Source organism: Balearica regulorum, chromosome 4 (assembly GCF_011004875.1).
Source record: "Balearica regulorum gibbericeps isolate bBalReg1 chromosome 4, bBalReg1.pri, whole genome shotgun sequence".
In the NCBI taxonomy this organism is placed as follows: domain Eukaryota; kingdom Metazoa; phylum Chordata; class Aves; order Gruiformes; family Gruidae; genus Balearica; species Balearica regulorum.
In genome coordinates, this window is record NC_046187.1 from 1731945 (window position 1) to 1751570 (window position 19626).

The 19626-nt window shown below is 43.2% G+C and overlaps 2 protein-coding genes across 3 annotated transcripts in view; both read right to left on the reverse strand.

Annotated features, from left to right (window-relative positions):
• Positions 1-708: 708 nt before the first annotated feature.
• DCK (deoxycytidine kinase) lies at positions 709-13043 on the reverse strand. The gene is made up of 7 exons (XM_075750873.1): positions 12821-13043; positions 11502-11620; positions 8421-8614; positions 7336-7483; positions 5781-5896; positions 5194-5293; positions 709-2039 (listed from the first exon to the last, which is right to left on the reverse strand). Exons 1-7 carry the CDS (start codon positions 12888-12890, stop codon positions 2013-2015), a joined length of 774 nt encoding a protein of 257 aa, XP_075606988.1. The 5' UTR covers positions 12891-13043; the 3' UTR covers positions 709-2012.
• Positions 13044-14298: 1255 nt separating this feature from the next.
• Positions 14299-19626, reverse strand: part of MOB1B (MOB kinase activator 1B) — a 47318-nt gene continuing 41990 nt past the window's right edge. For both annotated transcript variants that reach the window (XM_075750876.1, XM_075750877.1), the window contains one exon: positions 14299-19409. In XM_075750876.1, the coding sequence (XP_075606991.1) occupies positions 19332-19409 (78 nt within the window). In that variant the 3' untranslated portion in view covers positions 14299-19331. The remainder of the gene's footprint in view (positions 19410-19626) is intronic.

A 19626-nucleotide genomic window follows, 5' to 3' on the forward strand; every position in this document is an offset into this window, starting at 1 on the left:
TCATGACTTTGCTCCTTCGAACGCAAACTTGGCAGGCAGAGATTTTGTAAAGCTTTCTGGAACGGGAGGCAGATAACCTGCCACAGCATTTCTGTGTGCTCTGTGATGGCTTTAAAAAGAAGTCTTTATTAGAACTCAAGACTTGTTTACTCCGTGCAATGAGCACTGTCATTCCAATTCCTGTAATTAAATCCACAATTTTGACAGCTGAAACTGTAGGAATAATTGCACTGTTAGTCAAAATAAGTTGTTACTGTTCAGACTGTCGCCAAGAATGTTTTAAAGGCTTCTACTATGCGTTTCAAGTAAATCCGAACTAAATCTTCATCCATTCCACCTCACTTCATTTCTGGAGCAAAGATCTTAAAATCTTTACTTTTACTAGGCAACCTTGAAGTCCCGGCCTAAATTTTCTACCATACTACTGCTACGTTCTGCCATAACATAAATATTATACAAAACACTTCTACTGCTCCCTAGGTTATACATATGATACATTTTATATAATCGTGTGTCTCTCTCCCATAAGCTCCTTGCACACGTATGAAAAAAATCTGAAGCAGTCACAGCATTTCAGAAATCTTTGTGAACCTGTACACCAAATACACTGAGAATGCACAATCTTCATTTCATCCATTGTACTAGTATTACGTACCAGCAATCTACAACATTATTTCTTTTACGAGACAAGGGAGCCAACACTATTAAGCATTAAAAAGTCTTTCCAACCACTTTTATTTTTCAGTCAACGGTTAGAGAATGCCAGCACAATTCCAACCACAAAGGAAGAAATTTCATCTCAAATTAGCAGGTAACACAGGCACCACGGTAGACAAAATGCTTTACAATAAAATTTTGCATTCAAAAGCCAAGCGTGCAATCATTCAGAAATGTTTAAAGCAGAACAAAGCAGCTCATACAACACAGTACTTGAGATGTGTACCCTGTATATATTTTCTGCACCTGAAACAAAAGTGGCTCAGTTAATAAAACAAGACGCACTAGCACAGCAGCTACTTCACAGAAGTTTCCCCTTCTTACTACAACAAGACGAGAAAGGACAGCCTACTTCAAATATTGCAGTATCTCGTATAAGCACCCAGGAGGGCCAGCTCACAAATGGAGAAGCTGGAACAAAAGCAGGAAGCCACCTCTGACATCCAAAACGTGATTAAGGAAATGTTTAGAAACACGTCATTTACAGATGGAGGCCCTTTGCAAAATGTTCTTCTTCCTTTTACGGTACCCATCAAGCAAACATACTCCTCTACAGGAAAAGAGGACTTAGCAACAACAAAAACCAGCTGTTTTATTAAGAGCTTAAAAAAATTGAGGGGAAAAAAACCAAGCCCAAACACACTAGAGAATGGTAAGCCTCTTAGTATCCTAGTTTGCAGTGCACAATGCAAACGGATATAAAAACTAATTTGATATCTACAGAAGTTCAGCCATATTTGGATTTGTTTTAATTCGGCATATTCTGTGAAGAATTTCATCACTCAACATTGTCAGACATTTCCTTATACCTTACAGTATAAAACTCCAGGTTATATTCAAATTCCCTCACCAGCAAAAAATGGTTTTTACTTTTTTCTTCCTCAGAACAATGAGACATCCGTTACAAATCAATTCCACTGAAACACACCAAAGAGGTCTAAAAAGCCACTACCTTCTTGAAAATTAAATAGCTGCTAGGCACAAAATAAATTAAAACAATACAATGAAACACTCCAGAAGTTGTTATTGGTCTGATTAGGAAGAGGCGCAGTATTTAGGAACTCTCAGAATTCTAGCATCTTCAGAATGTGTGAGTGTTACTTAATATAATACTGAACAGATCTACGATTTATTAAATAATTTCCCTATTCAAAGTTTGTTTGTTCCTCACAATTAAATCAACAGGATTGAGTCCTGCCTCTCCAGAGGCCGCCTATAAAAGCAGAAGCTGTACTTCAGACTTTGATCGCACAGATGTTTGGAACAGTTTGACTCTGCCTGTGCTTCAAAGAGGCTTATAAGGTGCTCAAAAATTCTTTGACCTGCAAAAGAAACAAATATTGTCAATCAAACCAAGTACTTAACAACAGAAATAGACAGCAACTACATTTACCTCTCCCTTGTTTTATGCTTTACTGCTCCCTACAGAAACAGGAGTTGGGAAAAATAATCTTAGGCCCGGCTATGCCGCTTCTTGTCCATCAAGAACTTTTTCAGCCACGGCACCTGTAATTTAGCAGGTGTGGAGAAAGACGCATTGGAATGACCCTCATTCCTCCCGTGGTCCTAAAACACGGCCCTACATCACAAATGAATTATCTTAAAAGCAGGTCTAACCTAAACATGAGGAAGATAATGACCACCTCAAAACATGTCATTTGGAAAACACCAAGTCACACCCACTACCAGAACGCCGTTCATATTTAATGTCAATGAACAACCCGACACATCTAATGAGTATGCTCCTTGGAATTTGAGGTTGGCAACTAAGTAATAAAACAATACCTAGCAAAACCAGAGTGCCTGACAAAAATCCGATACTGTAGAACAGCGCCATAAATATTTCAGTTACTGTTGAACTCCATTTCCAGTGTTTGAAGAGCGGCTCAAATGGCTACAGCCACCTAAAAATTAGCAGCGAAGTCCTGGCCCATAGAATGCTATCAAGAACCTTGAGTCACAAGTCCGTGATCCTGCGTAGAGCACGAGACCCGGTACAGCACCTCAGATAACCCATACGATTGCACGAGAACTGGATCCAAAACGGACAGCGTGCCAACCAGCGGGCTAGCGTTACGCTTCTAAGCGCGGTCGCTTTAAACAGCTGCTTAAATTCAGGTCACTACCAAAGGTTACAGGTAGACAACGCGCCGAGAACGCGCTTCTTGCCACAGGTACGCGTGCCTTTTGGTTGCATCCCCTCCACTCCCGCTCCCCAAAACTAAAAGAGTAATTACTCCCTCCCTTCAAAGCACAGGAGTAGGACCAGGCCACTTTGTGTAAAATACAACCACCCAGCAGATACGAGACCCACGGAACACAGGCTCTAGGTACAAAACCCCTCTCTCTGTTTCCAGAGCATCCTACCACCTACGCTGTGATATAGCCTCAACTGGGAGCCTTCTGTCCACTCAAGCCAGGCTACAGCATAGAAGGGAATTGACGTTTCACTAGAGAACACGCTGTTATTCTTTGGCAGAGGCTCTCGTGCACAGAGCGCATCTGTAAGCGTTTTGTCCAACTCCTTGATGTGAAATGGAAACAGATCTTGGATCGCAGCCTCCAACTGTGACCCTTCCCTTCCTAGTTCAGGACTCAAGGATGTGGAAAAAAATTTTTTTAAAAAGAGGTCAAATCCCTTCCCGTAGAGAAGGGAACACCTAACTGTGCCAATACTCTAACTTTAAAGGTATCAGGAGAAAGCCACCCTCCCTTCAAAAGGTGCAACAGTAATACTGCATCATGAGCCTTATCACAACTTGGACCCCGGGCAGTTTCAGGACTGGTCTCTGAGAGCGAGCATCACAACAATGGTGAGAAGGACACACAGGTTTGGGGTCCCGCTGGACACAAGCGCACAGCAAAGGCCAAAGCACCCAGCCTCAAAGCGTACAGCAGTTCTGGGACTCCACTTAGGAAATGCCAAAAAAAAAAAAGGCCAACACAGGGCTTGGGGTGCTCCCAGATAACCTGACTGCTACACAGGAGCGAACTCCTCTGAAATACCTTTTCAGGTGCCTGAGCTTGGCCTTAGCTCAAGGGGCAGACGGGAAGCATATTCACTGCACAGCTGCCATGTCCAGCCATTCTATCAATTAACAAGCTTTAAAAGAGCAAATATCATGAAGGCTGGTTTTAATCAGGTGAAGAGTTCTACTTCTCAGGGGATAAACTGAGATCAAAGCACAAAGCTGATTTTCCTGTGAGATAATTTATTTCTAAAGAGCAGAAAAATGTGCACGTACCATTGCTAAGGTCCATAACTCGTCACAACTACTCAAATAAAAGTCAAATTGTTCTCAGCTGAATCTCATCACGATTCAAATACTAGACACCTGAGCAGTTAAAACATTGATGGTTTGGCCACACTTTAAAACATTTATTACACCTGTTTGTGCTAAGGATTAGATCTTCTTAATGCAAATGGAAATCTCAACTTGAATTCTTTTTATATCAAATCAACTTTTTTTTTTCCATGCCTTTGAATAAAACACACTTGTGACATTCGGCATTACTTCCTGAACAAAATGAAAAGCTCCATTTGAAAAGCACTCCCTGAAGTTCTAGACCACTGCTTTTGAGCAAGGTTTTGAATAACACTTTAATAAACACAACTTGAAGGGAAAAACTTGAATGATAGTGGCAATTTAATAAACAAAACTAAAAATAAGCAGTATCGCAGCAGGTTAGAAGACTGTTTGTTACCTGAATATAACTCCTAACTTAAATATTTTCGAAGGATGATTATACAGCGAAGTATATTTTTAGAGCTAATGATCCCCATTTGCATTAGCTGTACTGCCCTTTGCTAACCAGCAGAAAGGATAGCCCATACTGTCTTTCATATGTGCAAAACCTAAAGTGGATTGCCATTGGCTCACTGCTTTGGATCAAAATTCAGCCGCGGGTGCAGTAAACTCATCCTTCCCTTTTCCGTTGTGGTGCTTTTGTACTGTATTTTCACAGCACCTGGAACCAAAATTCTTGTATTGCCTACCACCGTAGGTTAGACACTTTCACACCTCGTACAAAGACAACTTTACCCCAGACATGTATCATCTCGGACCTGCGTTACCTTCTTTGTCTGTCCCTCAAGAGCTATCCTCATCCTCTCCCACTCCACCACATTTCATAGGATACCTGCACAATGCTAGAAGCAGGACACAGCAAATCATAGTTCTTTTAAACAGCTGAGGGTTATTTAAATGAGAAATTACATTTGCAAACAAAGCTACTAGTGAAAGTCTTCTCAAATAAGCCTGGAATATTTCCTTCCTTTTTTTTTTTTTTTTAACTTCTTTCTTTTCTAATGGAAAATTAAGGTAGGAAATAGCATGAAGAAACACAAGTTCTAAGCCTAGTCTGACTCAAAGAACGCTATGAGATTGCTTTGAGATGCAATAAGTATCCTGAATTCATTTTGACACGCTGGCAATAAACCAAAATCATCCGTCTATTCTGCTTGTGAAATTTTACCTTTTCAGTCATGTTATCGTATCTGTCCTTTTTGCCTTTGAAGTCTTCGTTAACATCTAACGTTAAAATCGGTATTTCCTGCAGATATTCAAAATCCGTTCTGTATTGGGATAAGAACAAAGAAAATATTTCTAGCTGGTAAAAAGTATACATCATTCAAGTCTCTGTCAGCATTTTCTTTGGTAAGAATCCCACGAAAAGAACTGCACATATAAGTTACAGCCATGAATTCTGAATACAAAGCAGCTTGGATTTACAGTGTGGCTCCTACGATACGTTATTGATACTTGAATATTCTGTTCCCCTAGCACCTAACGTTAAATTCGACTGTGGATTAAAATTAGTTCAGCTGAATCCTGTGCTAGTCGGAGCTCTTTGTGAAGAGAGCTCACGGCACGCTGCATGTCCTAGCAATAATTAACATGCTGTAAAGCCAACACTACACTAAGGAAGTATAGATAGAAATATTCCTGGAGTTTAACTTTACACAGCATAGGAAAAGGTGAAGTTTCACTGGTGGAAAAAGCATTATGGAACATCCTTACAAAGATTTATCCAACTTCAAGCATACATGAAACAAACCCTACCGCAGTGTCCTATGCTGAAGCCAACTTTCATGTTTGTAGTGAAGCTTCTCCAGATATTCTATGGGAATTTCTTGCTCTTCATCTCTTCCACGCAAGTAAATCCTATTCAAGCATTTCTAAAGGCAAAAGATGTTAAAACAAAAAGATTATTTTTTTGCCAACCCTTCCTACTGCACTCCACTCTTAGGCCAAGATGAATGTTCAACTTGCTAACTATCCTACGAGCACAGAAACGTAATGTCCTGTTCGGCTGATGGAGCCCAGGGACTACACACAAAATCAAAGAAGGACCCAGGAAACGTATCGCATAATTTCTCCGCTACAAGGAAAGGTCTCAAGTAAGCTCCTCATTAAAAGAAAGGGTACCAGTGAATTGCATGCAAAGAGCACAGAAACATCCATCTGACATGATAGATTGGCATTTCAAAAGTCTCATTATATCTTTCTGGCTCTTAAGAACCCAGTTTTCAAATGCAGTATATCATTTATTTGTTCCTGTCCTGAACACATCCAAAGCCTCAACAACAGCCCGATCAAAACGGTTTAAAATTGTTGTACTTTGTAATTGAAATATATGTTCTTGACTTGAAGAGGGGGGGAAAAAAAAGCCCTCACTATGAGCCTAGTCAAAAAAGCCCTCAGAGAAACTGCGGCATATTACATTACACAATTGTTTTCAACAAAGTTGAAAGCATGAAAGTTGCACGTAAGGAAGTATGGAAGTGAACTGTAAGTTAATGACTGCAATTAGAGCTCTTCTGAACTCTTCCGGTTGTCTCTCGTTCATTTAAGTTTCATATTCAAAAAGATATATTCATTACGCTGTTTCCTCGTTTTAAAAAAACTAATTTAAGAAGCCCAAAGATCAAAGCTTTGTCATAAAGCCTCACATACCGTAGGTGAGTTCATCTGGCTTAGCTCCATCGCTCCAAGTGAAAGGGCTTCACACACACACCCCCAAACCAGCTGTGATATGAACTACAAACTGTTATATCTATCACAGCAATGTTCCTACGGCTATTTTGGACTTTCCTCTGGTTTGCTCTTGTCATATATTCTGGTTTTATACCTAGGAAATCATTATCATTACATTTTATTTGAAAATACACAGGCTGCATTTAAAAGAACATTCTTTTTTAAGTATTTCCAGATTGTATGAGTCATAACTCAAGTATTATAGTCTTCAGGGGAATACTACAATCTGAACTGAGCTCTAATCATTAGGAGTCTTACAGTGAAAGATAAGGGTAGCTCAAGATTTTGAGAAGATCACATTTCAAGGAGAATTTCTCCACTGTCTCCTTGCACAGGATGTTCAAAGCAATCCCTAAACAGAGATACAGCGATACGCAATGACACACAGTCGTGACCTTACTGAACTTGACTGCAAGCATATTATTCTTTTATCATAAAAAAAAAGGTCTAGGATCATAGCTAAACCTTACATTTAAAAAAAAAAATTACTATGGAAGCAAAGACAAAGGTCAAATTTTACGGGCAAGGCATAAACTCTGTGCTCTCATTCTCTGTGCGGTCCTAAGTTTTTATTCCTCACCTCAGGAGTGGCTCTGAGATAAATGATCCCATCCAGCGCTAGGCTTTGACCAAACTGCTTATTCATCCAGTCATGCCAGTCTTGGTAAATAGTCCATTCCGTTTCATTCATGCAATCAGACTCATATAAATTAGCTGCAAAGATATATCTGTGAACGCAAAATAGTTAGGTAAACACAAATTACCTTGAACACAGTTATCACTTTGTTTGCCTCAAGTACTGCAGAGTAACTAGAAAAGAAGCTGAGCGTAGTAATTCTGTAACTTCTTTGATGTATGGTCAGACTGGAAATAAACAGCCGGTATCCTCACGCTGTAAACCATGTCTGCTGCCGTTGCCCATAGCAGTGTCCACAAAAAGCAGTAACCTTTGCAGCTCAGGAATCATCTATAAACCACCACTGGTTTGTACACACTGTGGTCATTTATTTACAAAGTATTAGAACACAGTGAACACCTAAGGCTTACGTGACGGGATTTAGCTATCAAATCTCACCTTCCGCACCCAGAAACACAGGGTACGGCAATATGAAATAGCTAAGCCTGGGTCAAGAAGCATAAAACAGAACAAGACTAAGCAACAAAGGAAGAAATTGCTCTTGACTCTTCTTGACGCCTTCTCCTCTCTTTTCTTTGAAGGGAAACATGCATGCAAAATCAGAAAAAACCTCCCCGCACAGAATGGCAAACTGCACGTAGCTAATAAAGGTTGAGAGGCTGCGGATGCCCCATCCCTGGAAGTGTTTAAGACCAGGCTGGATGAGGCTTTGGGCAACGTGGTCTAGTGGAGGGTGTCCCTGCCCACGGCAGGGGGGTTGGAACTAGATGATCTTTAAGGTCGCTTCCAACCCAAACCATTCTATGATTCTATACAACAAAACTATCAACTCTCAAACCAGTGATTTTACTTTACTGTCAATACCAATGAAAGAAAGATAACAAACCACTTATTGAGGTTATTGTGATTCACCAGTATCAAAATCATGACAAAAAGAGGTACGAAACACAGTCACGCTCTGCTGTTTATTTATGCATTTTACTTCGGAGCATTTTGATCTTCACTTTAAGGACTTCAGGCCAACATACCTGTCGCTGTAAACAGATCGCTCGAAGAAGACCACAGGATTCTCCGCCTCCCTGAGTTTGCCATCCAGGGATCTGAGCTGAGCCCGGATCCTGCTGAGACACGCATACGTCTGGAAAGTGAAAGACCACCTCTCTGGTTTCTCGTACATCATCCGAAGCACATTTCCACCACTCTTCTGTGATGTGGTCAGCTCCTAGTTTTAAACAAATACAGCGAACCTTTAAGTTGAAAAGGTGGACGATTCAGATAGAGCAGAATTGTTCTACAGGTTTACAATTGCGTCATTGACCTCTCAACTCTATTCGTAATAGCAGGCGTAAGTGCCAGTAACGTTATTCCTCCTAGGGCACTGAGCTGAATAAGCAACTCTCTGCAATCCACAATGTCAAAACACTCAAGTATCAAACCACTTGATCGCTATTTACAAGCTTTAACGAAAGAACAACATCCCATCAGTACAAAAAGTCAACCACACTGTAGAAAATCCATGCTCCTTTTGCTCCGACAAGCGTGAATGTCAAGTTTCAAGCTGGGCTTGTTTTGGGTTTCTATCTATCAATTACAGTGCCCATGGTAACAGCTGCTGATGCAGCACCTTAAGATAGCATTATGGTCTCCCCTTAACTGGGAGGTTCAGAACAGACTCCATGCTAAAGACCTCCCTCAGCCCGCGAGGGAGATCGAACACCTCGAGACAGCCACTACAGCTCACGGACACGGAGAGCTGCGTGCCTCGGTTTTACTAGAAAACACAACCTGCCAGAGGTGACTGCTGCTATCCGAATCTCTTCGCTACGTTAACACCAAATCCAAAGCGTGCCTGGGAACTGCTTGTAAGAATCCTCGCTGGCACGGGACAGCAGTCCGCTAGGGACAGGGGACACCGCCTGGTTCCACTATCCAGGATATGCTCCCCTACTCCGTAATCAAGAAAATGCCGCTACAATGACCCTTCTCAAGTCAGAAGGCCCTTATTTATCAGTTTCACCAGTGAGAAAGAACAGATAAAGAACAATGCTCCGGAAAAGAGTTCAACAGCTTTGAAAAATACCGTATTAAAAAGCACAGTACTAAGCCAACTGAAGTATTTCAGGTGCAACTTTCATAAAAACTAACAACTACAAAACCACTAAGACATGCCTCTTTCTACGAACACACATGTAAAAATGAACTTCCCAATTTATTTTTTTTTGGTAGTGTGGGACACTGAAAGTATGAATCTTATTAAAGATGGAAAAGTGAAAGTCTACTTTTTGGTATTAAACTGTACAAAAAAAGCAATAATCAAGATCTCGAATGCTGATAACTTTTCTCAGAAAAGGGAAAGACAAGGGGAAAAAATAGGCAAAGGCTTATTGTTCAGGCTGTACAATATTCTTACTAGAAACAGAACTGGCGTGCAGTACCGTGCTGTTGTAGGGCAGCTGCTGCTGTTACCGCGTGCATTGGCCACCAGCAAGGAGAACATGGCAAGCTATTGACAACGCACACAAGACCTAAGAGATACCTGCAGACACACGCACACACAGGTTAACACACGCACTACAGTCTCGTCTTTAGGAACCTTGAGTTAATCATTTCCTGACTGATTTTAGGAGTCATATATAACATCGTATTTCTGCAAACCAGCCAAAGCAAAAGGAGAAAAGAGCAAATTACCAAGTCCAACTTCAGGGATGATTATGAGGGATTTGAAATTTACGTTAAGCTTACTGGACCTGACTGGGATGGAGTTAATTTTCTCCCTTACAGCCCATACAATGACATGCTTCGTGTTTGGGGCAATAACACCGTCAATAACACGTTGACGTTTTGGCTATCACCAAACAGTGCTGGCACAGCATCAAGGCTTTCTCCCTCTCCCACTCTGCCCCCCCAGGAAGCAGGCTGGGGTGGGAAGAAGCCGGAGGGACAGAACCAGTGCAGCTGACCCCCCGTGCCCAAAGGGATATACCACACCACAGACCTTCACGCTGGGCAATTCAACTCAGGTACTGGAAGAAGGAGGAAGAGAGGGGGTTGTCTTCCAGGGTACTTGCTGCTCAGAGACCACTTCTAGGAAGTAAGCAATTGCCTTTGCATCACTCCGTTCTCATCCTCTTCCCTTTGCTTATTAAACTGTCTTTACATCAGCCCGGCAATTGTCTTGCCTTCTTTCTTCCTATTCTCTTCTCCGCTCTGCTGGGGGGTGAGTTGCTGTTTGTGCAGGTCCTTAGCTGCTGGCTGAGGTCAACCCACCACACTAACCTTTAAACAAATCTTTAACTTGAAGTTCAAGTCTATGAAACTAGCCTGTTAGCTTAGTTCTTAAAGCTAAGGGCTGTAGTCTGGTTTTATATTTGCATTTACTGTAGTATCATGAAGAAAACAGAAAGCGAGCTGCCTAACTTTGAAAAAACGTAGCTGAGGAAAAGGTAGAAACAATACGCTGCCATTAGAAGTTTACATTTAATTAACCCACATACAGTGCAGTTTTTGCCAGATCGAAAAAGGAAAAGTCTTCTAGAGTTCATCAACAGCTGTCTACACAGCGATGACTTTGGCCACGAGATAGCAGCTGGATTGCCAAGAGAATTACAGGTAGCTGACAGAAAAAACAACACTATCAACAATTTAGCAGCAGCGCATTATTTCCTAGACTTTTTAGAGGACACGTTCCAGGCCACCTGTGCAGCCCTCTGTTCTCACCTGCCTAGTTCACAGTTACTAAAAGCAACTTCCACCTTACTTTTTTCCATCTCTTGTTTTTGTATGTAAAACAGAACAGGCTTTTACCGCTTTTGTAATTTACATCCTGACGTTGAATAACATTTATTCCATAATACGCCGAGCAGACTGGAAAACAGGAACTCAAGTATTACGATAAGAATCGGCAAAAATGTAGCTATCATATATTTTCTAAAATGCCTAGTCTGTCAGAAATGTTGGTCTTCTGAAATTACGAGAACATTTGACTGGTTTTGTTGGGGGTTTTTAGTGTGTGCGTGAGATTTTGGGTTTTGGTTTTCTTTGTTTGTTTGTTGGGTTTGGGTTTTTTTTTTCTTATTTTAAAAGTTTCACTTTAGTTTCTTTTACCTTACCTCGCAATCCTTTTCAGAGTTTTGCTGAACATTGCACCACCTAGCTACAGGCTCAGGGACAACTTCCCATTCCTCACCAGCTTGTTTGAGGATATTCACAAATGTCGATTTCCCCGCAGCTGTAGAAGAAACATTCATGAAGAATAGCAGTCAGAAAACACCAACAGTGCCAGTATTTAACTACTGTACAACTCTAGTTTCAAGTCCCATAAACCAGTCTCCCACATCCATTTACTTCTGACTTCATGACAAGCATCAATCAGAGACTATCGTGTACCACAGATCATCAATTAATTGAGCAACAGGGGTTTTCTTTTTCATTTTGTAGCACACAACACCAATACCACATTTAACAAAAATCAGCAGTGACAAGTCTCAGCCCAGATCAGTTATCTGAATTCTAGAAAGTTACATTTTCAATGACAATACCAAGCATGACATTTTTTAAAGACACTTAGCGATCCAGTCTCAAGCATGAAGGTGCAGTCTTCCAAAGTTATCTTAGAAAGAAAAAAAGAAAAAAGAAAAAAAAAAAGCAAGCATTGGCCACAAAAAGTACAGCGAAAGCGAGGGTTTCTCAAACGAAGATACAAAGATGCGTTACTAGTTACTTCCCACAGCACACCAGTCCTTAGCGTGCCGTCAGTTGACAAACAGCTTTAAGAGGAGATCCTTAAAGCTGAGAGAGGCCAACCAGTTGGCTGTCAACCACCCAAGTACATATTGGGAAACGAACGGCCACCCTGGCAACTCCGAGCCTCAAATTTAAGCACGGCCCCTTGCCAAAAAAACCAAACCCCTCAAAATCCAACTAAGTATCTCTTTATGAACAGCCCACAACTTTTCCTACTCTTTACAACACTTGCACGGGCTTCTGTTGATACTTAGTAGGAGTAATGAGCATTACAGGTTTGACCAGTCTGCATTTACACGGGAGTGTACCCTACAATCAATCAGGAAAGTGTGGGAGAAAGCTTAGCCTGGACTTTAATCCGTCTTTTAAACGGTGAGTAAATTAAAACCCGTAATAGAAAGCTTGTTTGTTCTCCCCCCACCCCCCCCCCGCCATCTCGTTATTTTTATAGTATTATTTCTCCCGGTGCCAGCATAAAGTTAGTCAAGTTAGTAACTGGCTTGTTGGCACAATACCCTCGCCGGCTTCCCTCTCCCGACCTGACGAAGAGCCTCTTCCGCCGGGAAAAGGGGAGAAAAACCCCTCATGGAACAGCCCCGCCAGAAGGGCCGGCCGCGCCGGCCGCCGAGCCCCGCCGGAGGCCTCCCCGGCCCCGCGCCCCGCTGGGGGAACAGGCCCGACTCACCGATGTTGCCCTCCACGGCGACCTTCTTGATGCTGCCCTCCCGCCGCCCGCGCTTGGGAGGGGTGGCCATGGCGGCGCGCCCGGCCGGCGGCCGGGGAGGAGAGGGGCTGTGAGGCGACTGACGGCCCGCCCCGACACAACGGCCGCCGCGCTCGCGCCCAGCCCGCACCCGCCTTCGAATTTGGCGCGCGGCGGGCTCGAGAGCCCGGCCCCTGACGTCAGCGCTGGGGAGGGGCGGGGGGGGGGTGGTGGAACAGCGCGGCCGGCCCGCGGCGTCGCGGCCGGGTAGCGGCGAGGGCCAAAAAAACACAAGAGGCGAACGCGGAGGGCGGCGGGCGGCAAGTCCGCAGGGCGGGCGGTCGAGCGCGGCGCTGCGGATCCAGGCAGAGCTGCGGCAAGACAAGCGCATGGATGGGCGGCGCCACCCCTGTCACGAGTTGCTGGGTTCTCGGCCCACCCGCGTCCCCGGCAGCGGTGCCCCACGCCCCAGGGCGAAGCGTCCTCGCACATCCACACGCAGTGGTACGCGCCTGCCATGAGTGGGACAAAGGCCACAGCAAGGTGACCGCACGGCGCTCCCACGCAACCGTTCATGTTAAAAATCTTACAGAAATACCTAAAAAAGCAACTGCCGGTCGGATTTAAAGGAGATCAAGGCCACTTGGTTATTGCTGGAAACGGTCAACACGCCCGCGCAGCCACTGAATTCACCACACACCGTCACAGCGTACGACCCTTCTGGTTCTTACAGGGCCAAAGGGGGGGGAAAAAATCCTCAGCTCTACCCAAGAGGCGCAGGCTGCCGTGAGGAACACGCTCTCGCGTAAAACCGGGACTGCTGTCCGAGACGGGAGGCTCTGCCCACCCCCCAAGCCAGGCGCTGTGGGGACTGAAGGAAAAACAAGGGTTTTAACCAACTGTTCCACCTGCACGCCCACGACTTACCTTGGGAGTTCCGGGCCGGAGCGGAGAAGGCGGAGGGCACGCGGAGGGAATCGGATGGGCAGGGAGGAAAGCTGGAGTGCTGCAGCTGTCCGGGGCGCTTTTAAGAGAAAAAACAAGCGAACGAGGGACCGGGGCTGCCGAGCACGGCCAAAAGCGGAACCCGCATCTTGCTGGTGACCTGAGGCAGCACCGCGCCACGGCTGCGACGCGACCCGCTCCTCGCAGCAAAGCTTCTAAAACCGCGCCGAGATGCGCTTCGTGCGACACTGAACCTGTTGGGGGAAATCCCGCAGCGAGCTCCATCCGCTCCGGGTAAATTCAGGTGAGGAAACAAGGAAAGGAAAAGGGTACCAGGTTGGTTTATTGCTTTTGTGTCTGCCTGCAATACAAATATTCACAAATTCGCACAAGGCAATTACAAAAATCTAGTTTGTATGTGTGATGTTCGCATGTGTACAGTGTACAGGGGGGGAAAAAATCTATCCACAAGTAGAAGATAATTTAGAAATAAGTTGAAGAAGGAAATAAGACAATCATGGTCAAACATAGCTATTTATTTTCTCTTATAAACAGCCTTCAGTTTCTTATTGAAAAAAACCTAGAATTTAAATATTTTGTCCCATCACATACAACAATCTGTATACATTATTTACAACTCTCAAATAAACACGTTGCAGATTTTTCAGACATTCAACTTTTTTTTTCCTGTTTTTAATCAAAAGCTGTTTAGTTTATTAAAACTAAAATATCAATCAGTGACTACAAACTGAAGCGATATTGGCACAGTTAGCTTACAGTAAGGGTTCTCATCTTGCATTTTACATTTTACACTGCATTTTCTCCCATATATTTTAAGATTCTAAAGGAGGAGGAAAGGTTAGTGTTGCTTTCATAATATCTTTTTTTATCTTTTTCATTCCGAAATGGCCTTTTATTGAAACCTCATTTCACTTTTATTGCCTTCTCCTCTCTCTTCCATTGCGCATCGAGGTATGTGCTTCTAGGTACTAAGCAACACAACCACAGCATACCCAAGTAGTAAAACAGCCATGAAAATAAGTGTTCCCTCCGCGACACGTCTCTGAAAAATGTCAGAAGTTGCAAACGTACAAAAATAATGAGTATAGTTTAGTGGCTATAAAAATTAATTTCCCCTAAAAATACAATACTCTATGAACACTTTAGAGAATTGGTTCTTCGAACAAAAGTGTACTCTGATATTTACCTAGACTGTAATCTTAACCTGGCAAGAGGAAATTGTAAGAAAAACAGGAAAATAAAAAGGTTTATCACTTACAATAACCAACGTTAGTCTCGCCTTACAAGAGAAGATATCCAGGAAAAGACGACAGGCATCCAGAAAACTGCTAGTGGTTTTAGTAGTGCAGTTTGGAAAAAAAAAAAAAAAAACCCAAAAAAACCCAACTCCTATCAGCAGCGAAGGAAACAAGATTCAGAGTAACGGGCAATCTTTCCGTTAAAGAAGAGCACGAAGTCTGCGTTCGTGCTGCAGCTTTTTAAACACTCCAACTGAAAGGGGGCGGGTTATATACAGTAATACAGCACTCTGGCAGGCAGGAAGGGGGGAGAGGGGCGCAAAAAAAAAAAAAACAACTATCCAAAAAGGATGTGTTTATAGTGAAATTGGGTCTGGTGATCCAAGAGAAAGGGAGGGGGGGCGAGAAACAGAAAGGAATTATCTGAAAGGTAAGTAAAGTCCATAGCAGCAAATAGGTATCCTTACCTGTTAAGTGAGTGTCAGGGAGAGTGTTCAGTTCCCAAATACTGAGTAAGGACAGTGCTCCTCTATATCGTAAAGGATAAGCGGAACTTCTAAGCTCTACATTGCATAGTAAGCAGTAAAAGAAACTTGATACTTGCAGGCGGGCCACCTGCTCCTTGAAACCTGTTTTCTCCATCTACCCTTCGGCTACCTGCGACAGCAGAATGTGGCGGGTTTATTTTCTATTTGCGTGATTAACTTGTATCCCTGACTTCCATTTGAAAGGCTCAAAAAAACCTATTTCTGCGCACATCACGTATCCACGCCATCTAAACGGCGTCAACGTCGGCAACGGTGCCGGAACTATATGAACCTAGCAGAGTTTGCCCCATCCCATCTCGAGGTAGATGACCTCCTGAAGTTACCACCCAAATCACTGACACGGTTTAACACGCTGGGAGCTGAAAACCACCCCGAACCACAGAATTTAAGGACCCTGTTACACTCGGCGGCCCAGCCTGCTTTGACCCGCTCCCGACGACAACCAAGCCAAAAGTTTTTGTCTCCAAGCGCTCGCGACACCTAACAGAGTCCTTTGGTAACGTGGGGTTTGTTCAGGGTTCGTTTCTCTGGGTTTTATTTGGGGGAAGAGGGATGTCCTCCCCCTTGCCCCCAACAAATGCGCTATTTTATCAACACACTCGCTCGATCCAGGTTCGGTTTGTACAACATGGCCACTTTTGTTTAGCATTCCAACCTGCCCTTACTTCAAGAGTGTAAACACACGTCAACTTCTGGTCCCACATCTTTTTGAAGCAAAAAAACAATTAAAAGCTGCAAGTATAAACAGCATAGGGATACTAAATCCCAACCACCGCATACTTATCTTTAATATTGTTGTTTTCAAGTGCTGAATAATTAAACAATGTGTTCATACAGCTGTCAGGCAAATCATGATCTCCAAGCTTTTACTACACTCCTAGAAACTATTCTGTAAAAGTGTGTTCCACTGCCAGATACTAAGTACAAAAAATACACTATCCACATAAAAGTAGGGTTTTTATCTAATACATTCTAATTCTTATTGGCTGAACTGCAGCAGATGTCTCTGAATTTCTAGAATTGGCTATTTAAAAACAAAAATGTAACTGCGATAGCACGAGCTCTAGCACGGTTAAAAGGCTCCTCTCCGGTAAGTGAACGTGCACCCGCGGCCTCTTAGCAGCGCTGACTCAACTCAGCAAAGCGGTTTTCATTAGAAGGTTTACAGGGTTTTTAATATCAAACCGCACCTGTGGCGCTCTTCACGCCCCTGTAGCTGGAAATTTGCAGTCATTAGACTCTCGTCAGACAGGAGCACGCATAAAAAGGTGCGTGTGTAAGATCACATTCTTAAAGTCAGCTTCCTGCATGACTGAGTACTGTTTAAAATAGTGCAGTTCAAATTTGGGAGCTAAGCTGCTTTTGCACAGTCAGGTGGACGCCGACCGCTCCCATAACTCTGAAAAGACGACCGTCTTCTGCGTTACTCAGTCCTTTGCTACGAGAACCCCCCAAGCCTGCACCAGAGCTAGCATTGCCACCCTACTGCTGAGGAAAATACAGCATAAAAGACCTTTCCTTTGACATCCACACATGAAGAAAACTTGGTAATTCTGTAGGACGTTAAAAAAAAAAAAGCCAAAACATAAGGATAACTGAAAATACCACTTGTCCTTTGAGCAGATGCTAATGGGGAGTGACACTGATCTGCCAAGGAGCCCAACACTCGCTACGTTTTCTAGGCAACACTCCAGGTCTGCATTTCTAAATAAGCAGCAGTGAAGTAAGTACACAATGCCAGTTTCTAGCTCAATACTAGGTTTTCTCAATTGTTCTCAAGACTTTCGAGGGAGGGGGGGGAAGACAGAAGAGGTAACAAAACATTCAATTGCTTCTCCAGGAAGCAGTTCAGGCAGACTAGGAAATTTAACTCCACTGAAGGTAACGTAGTTCTTAAACTAACCTTCAGATGCTTCCGACATACATCATTTTAACTCAGAAGTAGTCGTTCTAGTCTCCCAAACGAGTGTAGGTTTATTATTGCGCTTAGGTGTTTATTAGCTGGCTACACTAATAGCCCCTTAGAAATTCTGCAGGCTGCTGCACAGTGTTTTCCCCTTTACTCAGCATTTTCAGTCAAGCAAAGGCACACAAAACCTAAGCTCAAGTTTTCTGTCGCATGCTAACCTTGGCTTCCCCCGTAAATTTGAGAGGTTCAAGAGTCAGTCTAGCGTACACCGCTCAGTCAAGGCCTTCGGGTTATTCAGGTCTACAAATGGGGGGGGGGTTGCGGCGTGACAATCTAGCCGAGCCTGGCAACGTTAACAACCTAGCGCGCTGCATTTGGCAACCAGTGACGTCGCGGGAGAGCACGTTGCAGAACCTTATACAGATTTCTCTGAATCTGAAATACAACGGCTCTGACAAGATCCATAAACGAACAAGAGAGCTAGTCATACGGGCTTCTGCAGGAGGAAACCTGACCAGTACAGAGTTGCAACAGAAATTTCCAAGTCATCGCGTGCGGGTCACCCCAGAGGTTAACATCTCGCAGGCGATTCTCATTGCTGGTTTGAGAAAACACAAGGCTAGAGAGGCGCGGGGGAAGGCCACAGTTAGGTTAGGTTTTCTCAGAAATACATGATGGACCAAATGGCAAACCACTAAAAATTCACTGGTATGTTCCTATTACTTGTCCCAACTGCTCTAGTTGCTCGGAGATGGGCTGCATTTTGAAACGGGGGAGAACACCATCACGCTAACGTACATCCAAAGTGGTCCACGAAATTACATTCCCTCCAAGCTATGTTCTCTACCACAGAAAACACTGGCCACCAGAGCTCCTCCACAGAGCCAGGCTTCTTATTCACAACTCACAAACATCAATTCGCTAGTTACTTTTCAAGCCAGGTTTTTCTTAGTCTTACCCCAGTGCTTTTTTATTTTTTTTTTTAATATTGACTACTTTCCCTAACCGTATTTGTGCAAACGAACCGTTCATTTGGCAAATGCTAGGAAATTTCACAAAAGTGACTGACCCAAGTTGCTGCTTCCCTGTTAAAAAAATAAAAGCAACTACAAAAAGCCAAACCCAACGGCAACAGACATGTAGCTACTTGCTAAGCACAGGTTCTTTGTCATTTCGACAGCACCTTCATCGTTTCGCTTGAGCGACTAGAACTTTGCCATTACTTTTCTTTGTAAGAAATATCTAGTTTTGAAAAATCCTATACTAATCTCTAAAAAAATAAGACAAGTATTTGTATTAAAAGCTGGAGATCATAGATTTCAGTAAGTTATGGCTTTTTTTAGTGTAAGCATATATATATATTTCTAAAACAAGTATCAGTAAGTGTCCTGGGTGTTAGTTCATATTTCCTGTTTCCAGCAATGTTCAGTATTGTATGTGCTTTGCACCTCAGAAGTGAGTCTGCCAAGGCACTTAGAAAACGTAAGCAAGTCTTCTAGGGACTTCATGAGAATGGGCAACCACTGACACAATACAAGAACCCATCCACCAGCAGAGTCAATCCCCCAACCAAGCACATTTCATTTATAAATGCTCAGCACCTGCTAAAATTCCACAATGAGTAACAACAATCAGAAAAAAAAAAAAAAAAAAAGCTATTTGCCACGTGTCACTAACAGATAAGATTTCCCCTAATAAAAGCACAGAAAGTAGATCTTGGCTGTCATTAGTAACAGCACAGGTTTTTGTTTTTTAAAAAAAACAAACGAACAAAAAACAAATACCACACGCTTGCTTAAAGAAACAAGTGACTTCAAGAAATCCTCTTCCTTTTATCTGTCCTTAGAGGTGAGTTTTTCAATCAGTTCTTGAAGCGGTGCAAGTTCTCTTCTATCAATAAGGTTGAATTCCTGTAAAAGGGGTAAGACAACAGACATAGATACAGCGTTTTCTAAGCGCAGCTCAGGTGAGAAGTCTTATCCAGACAGAATTTCTTCAGTAGCAGGCGCTCTGAGTCCAGGCTTAGCCACTACAGCATTTTTTGCCTGGCTGCCCTTAGCTGAATAGCAGCATTCAACCGCCTGGAGCTTGTGCCCTGATTTAAAGGACAGAAGTGTACAAAGATGC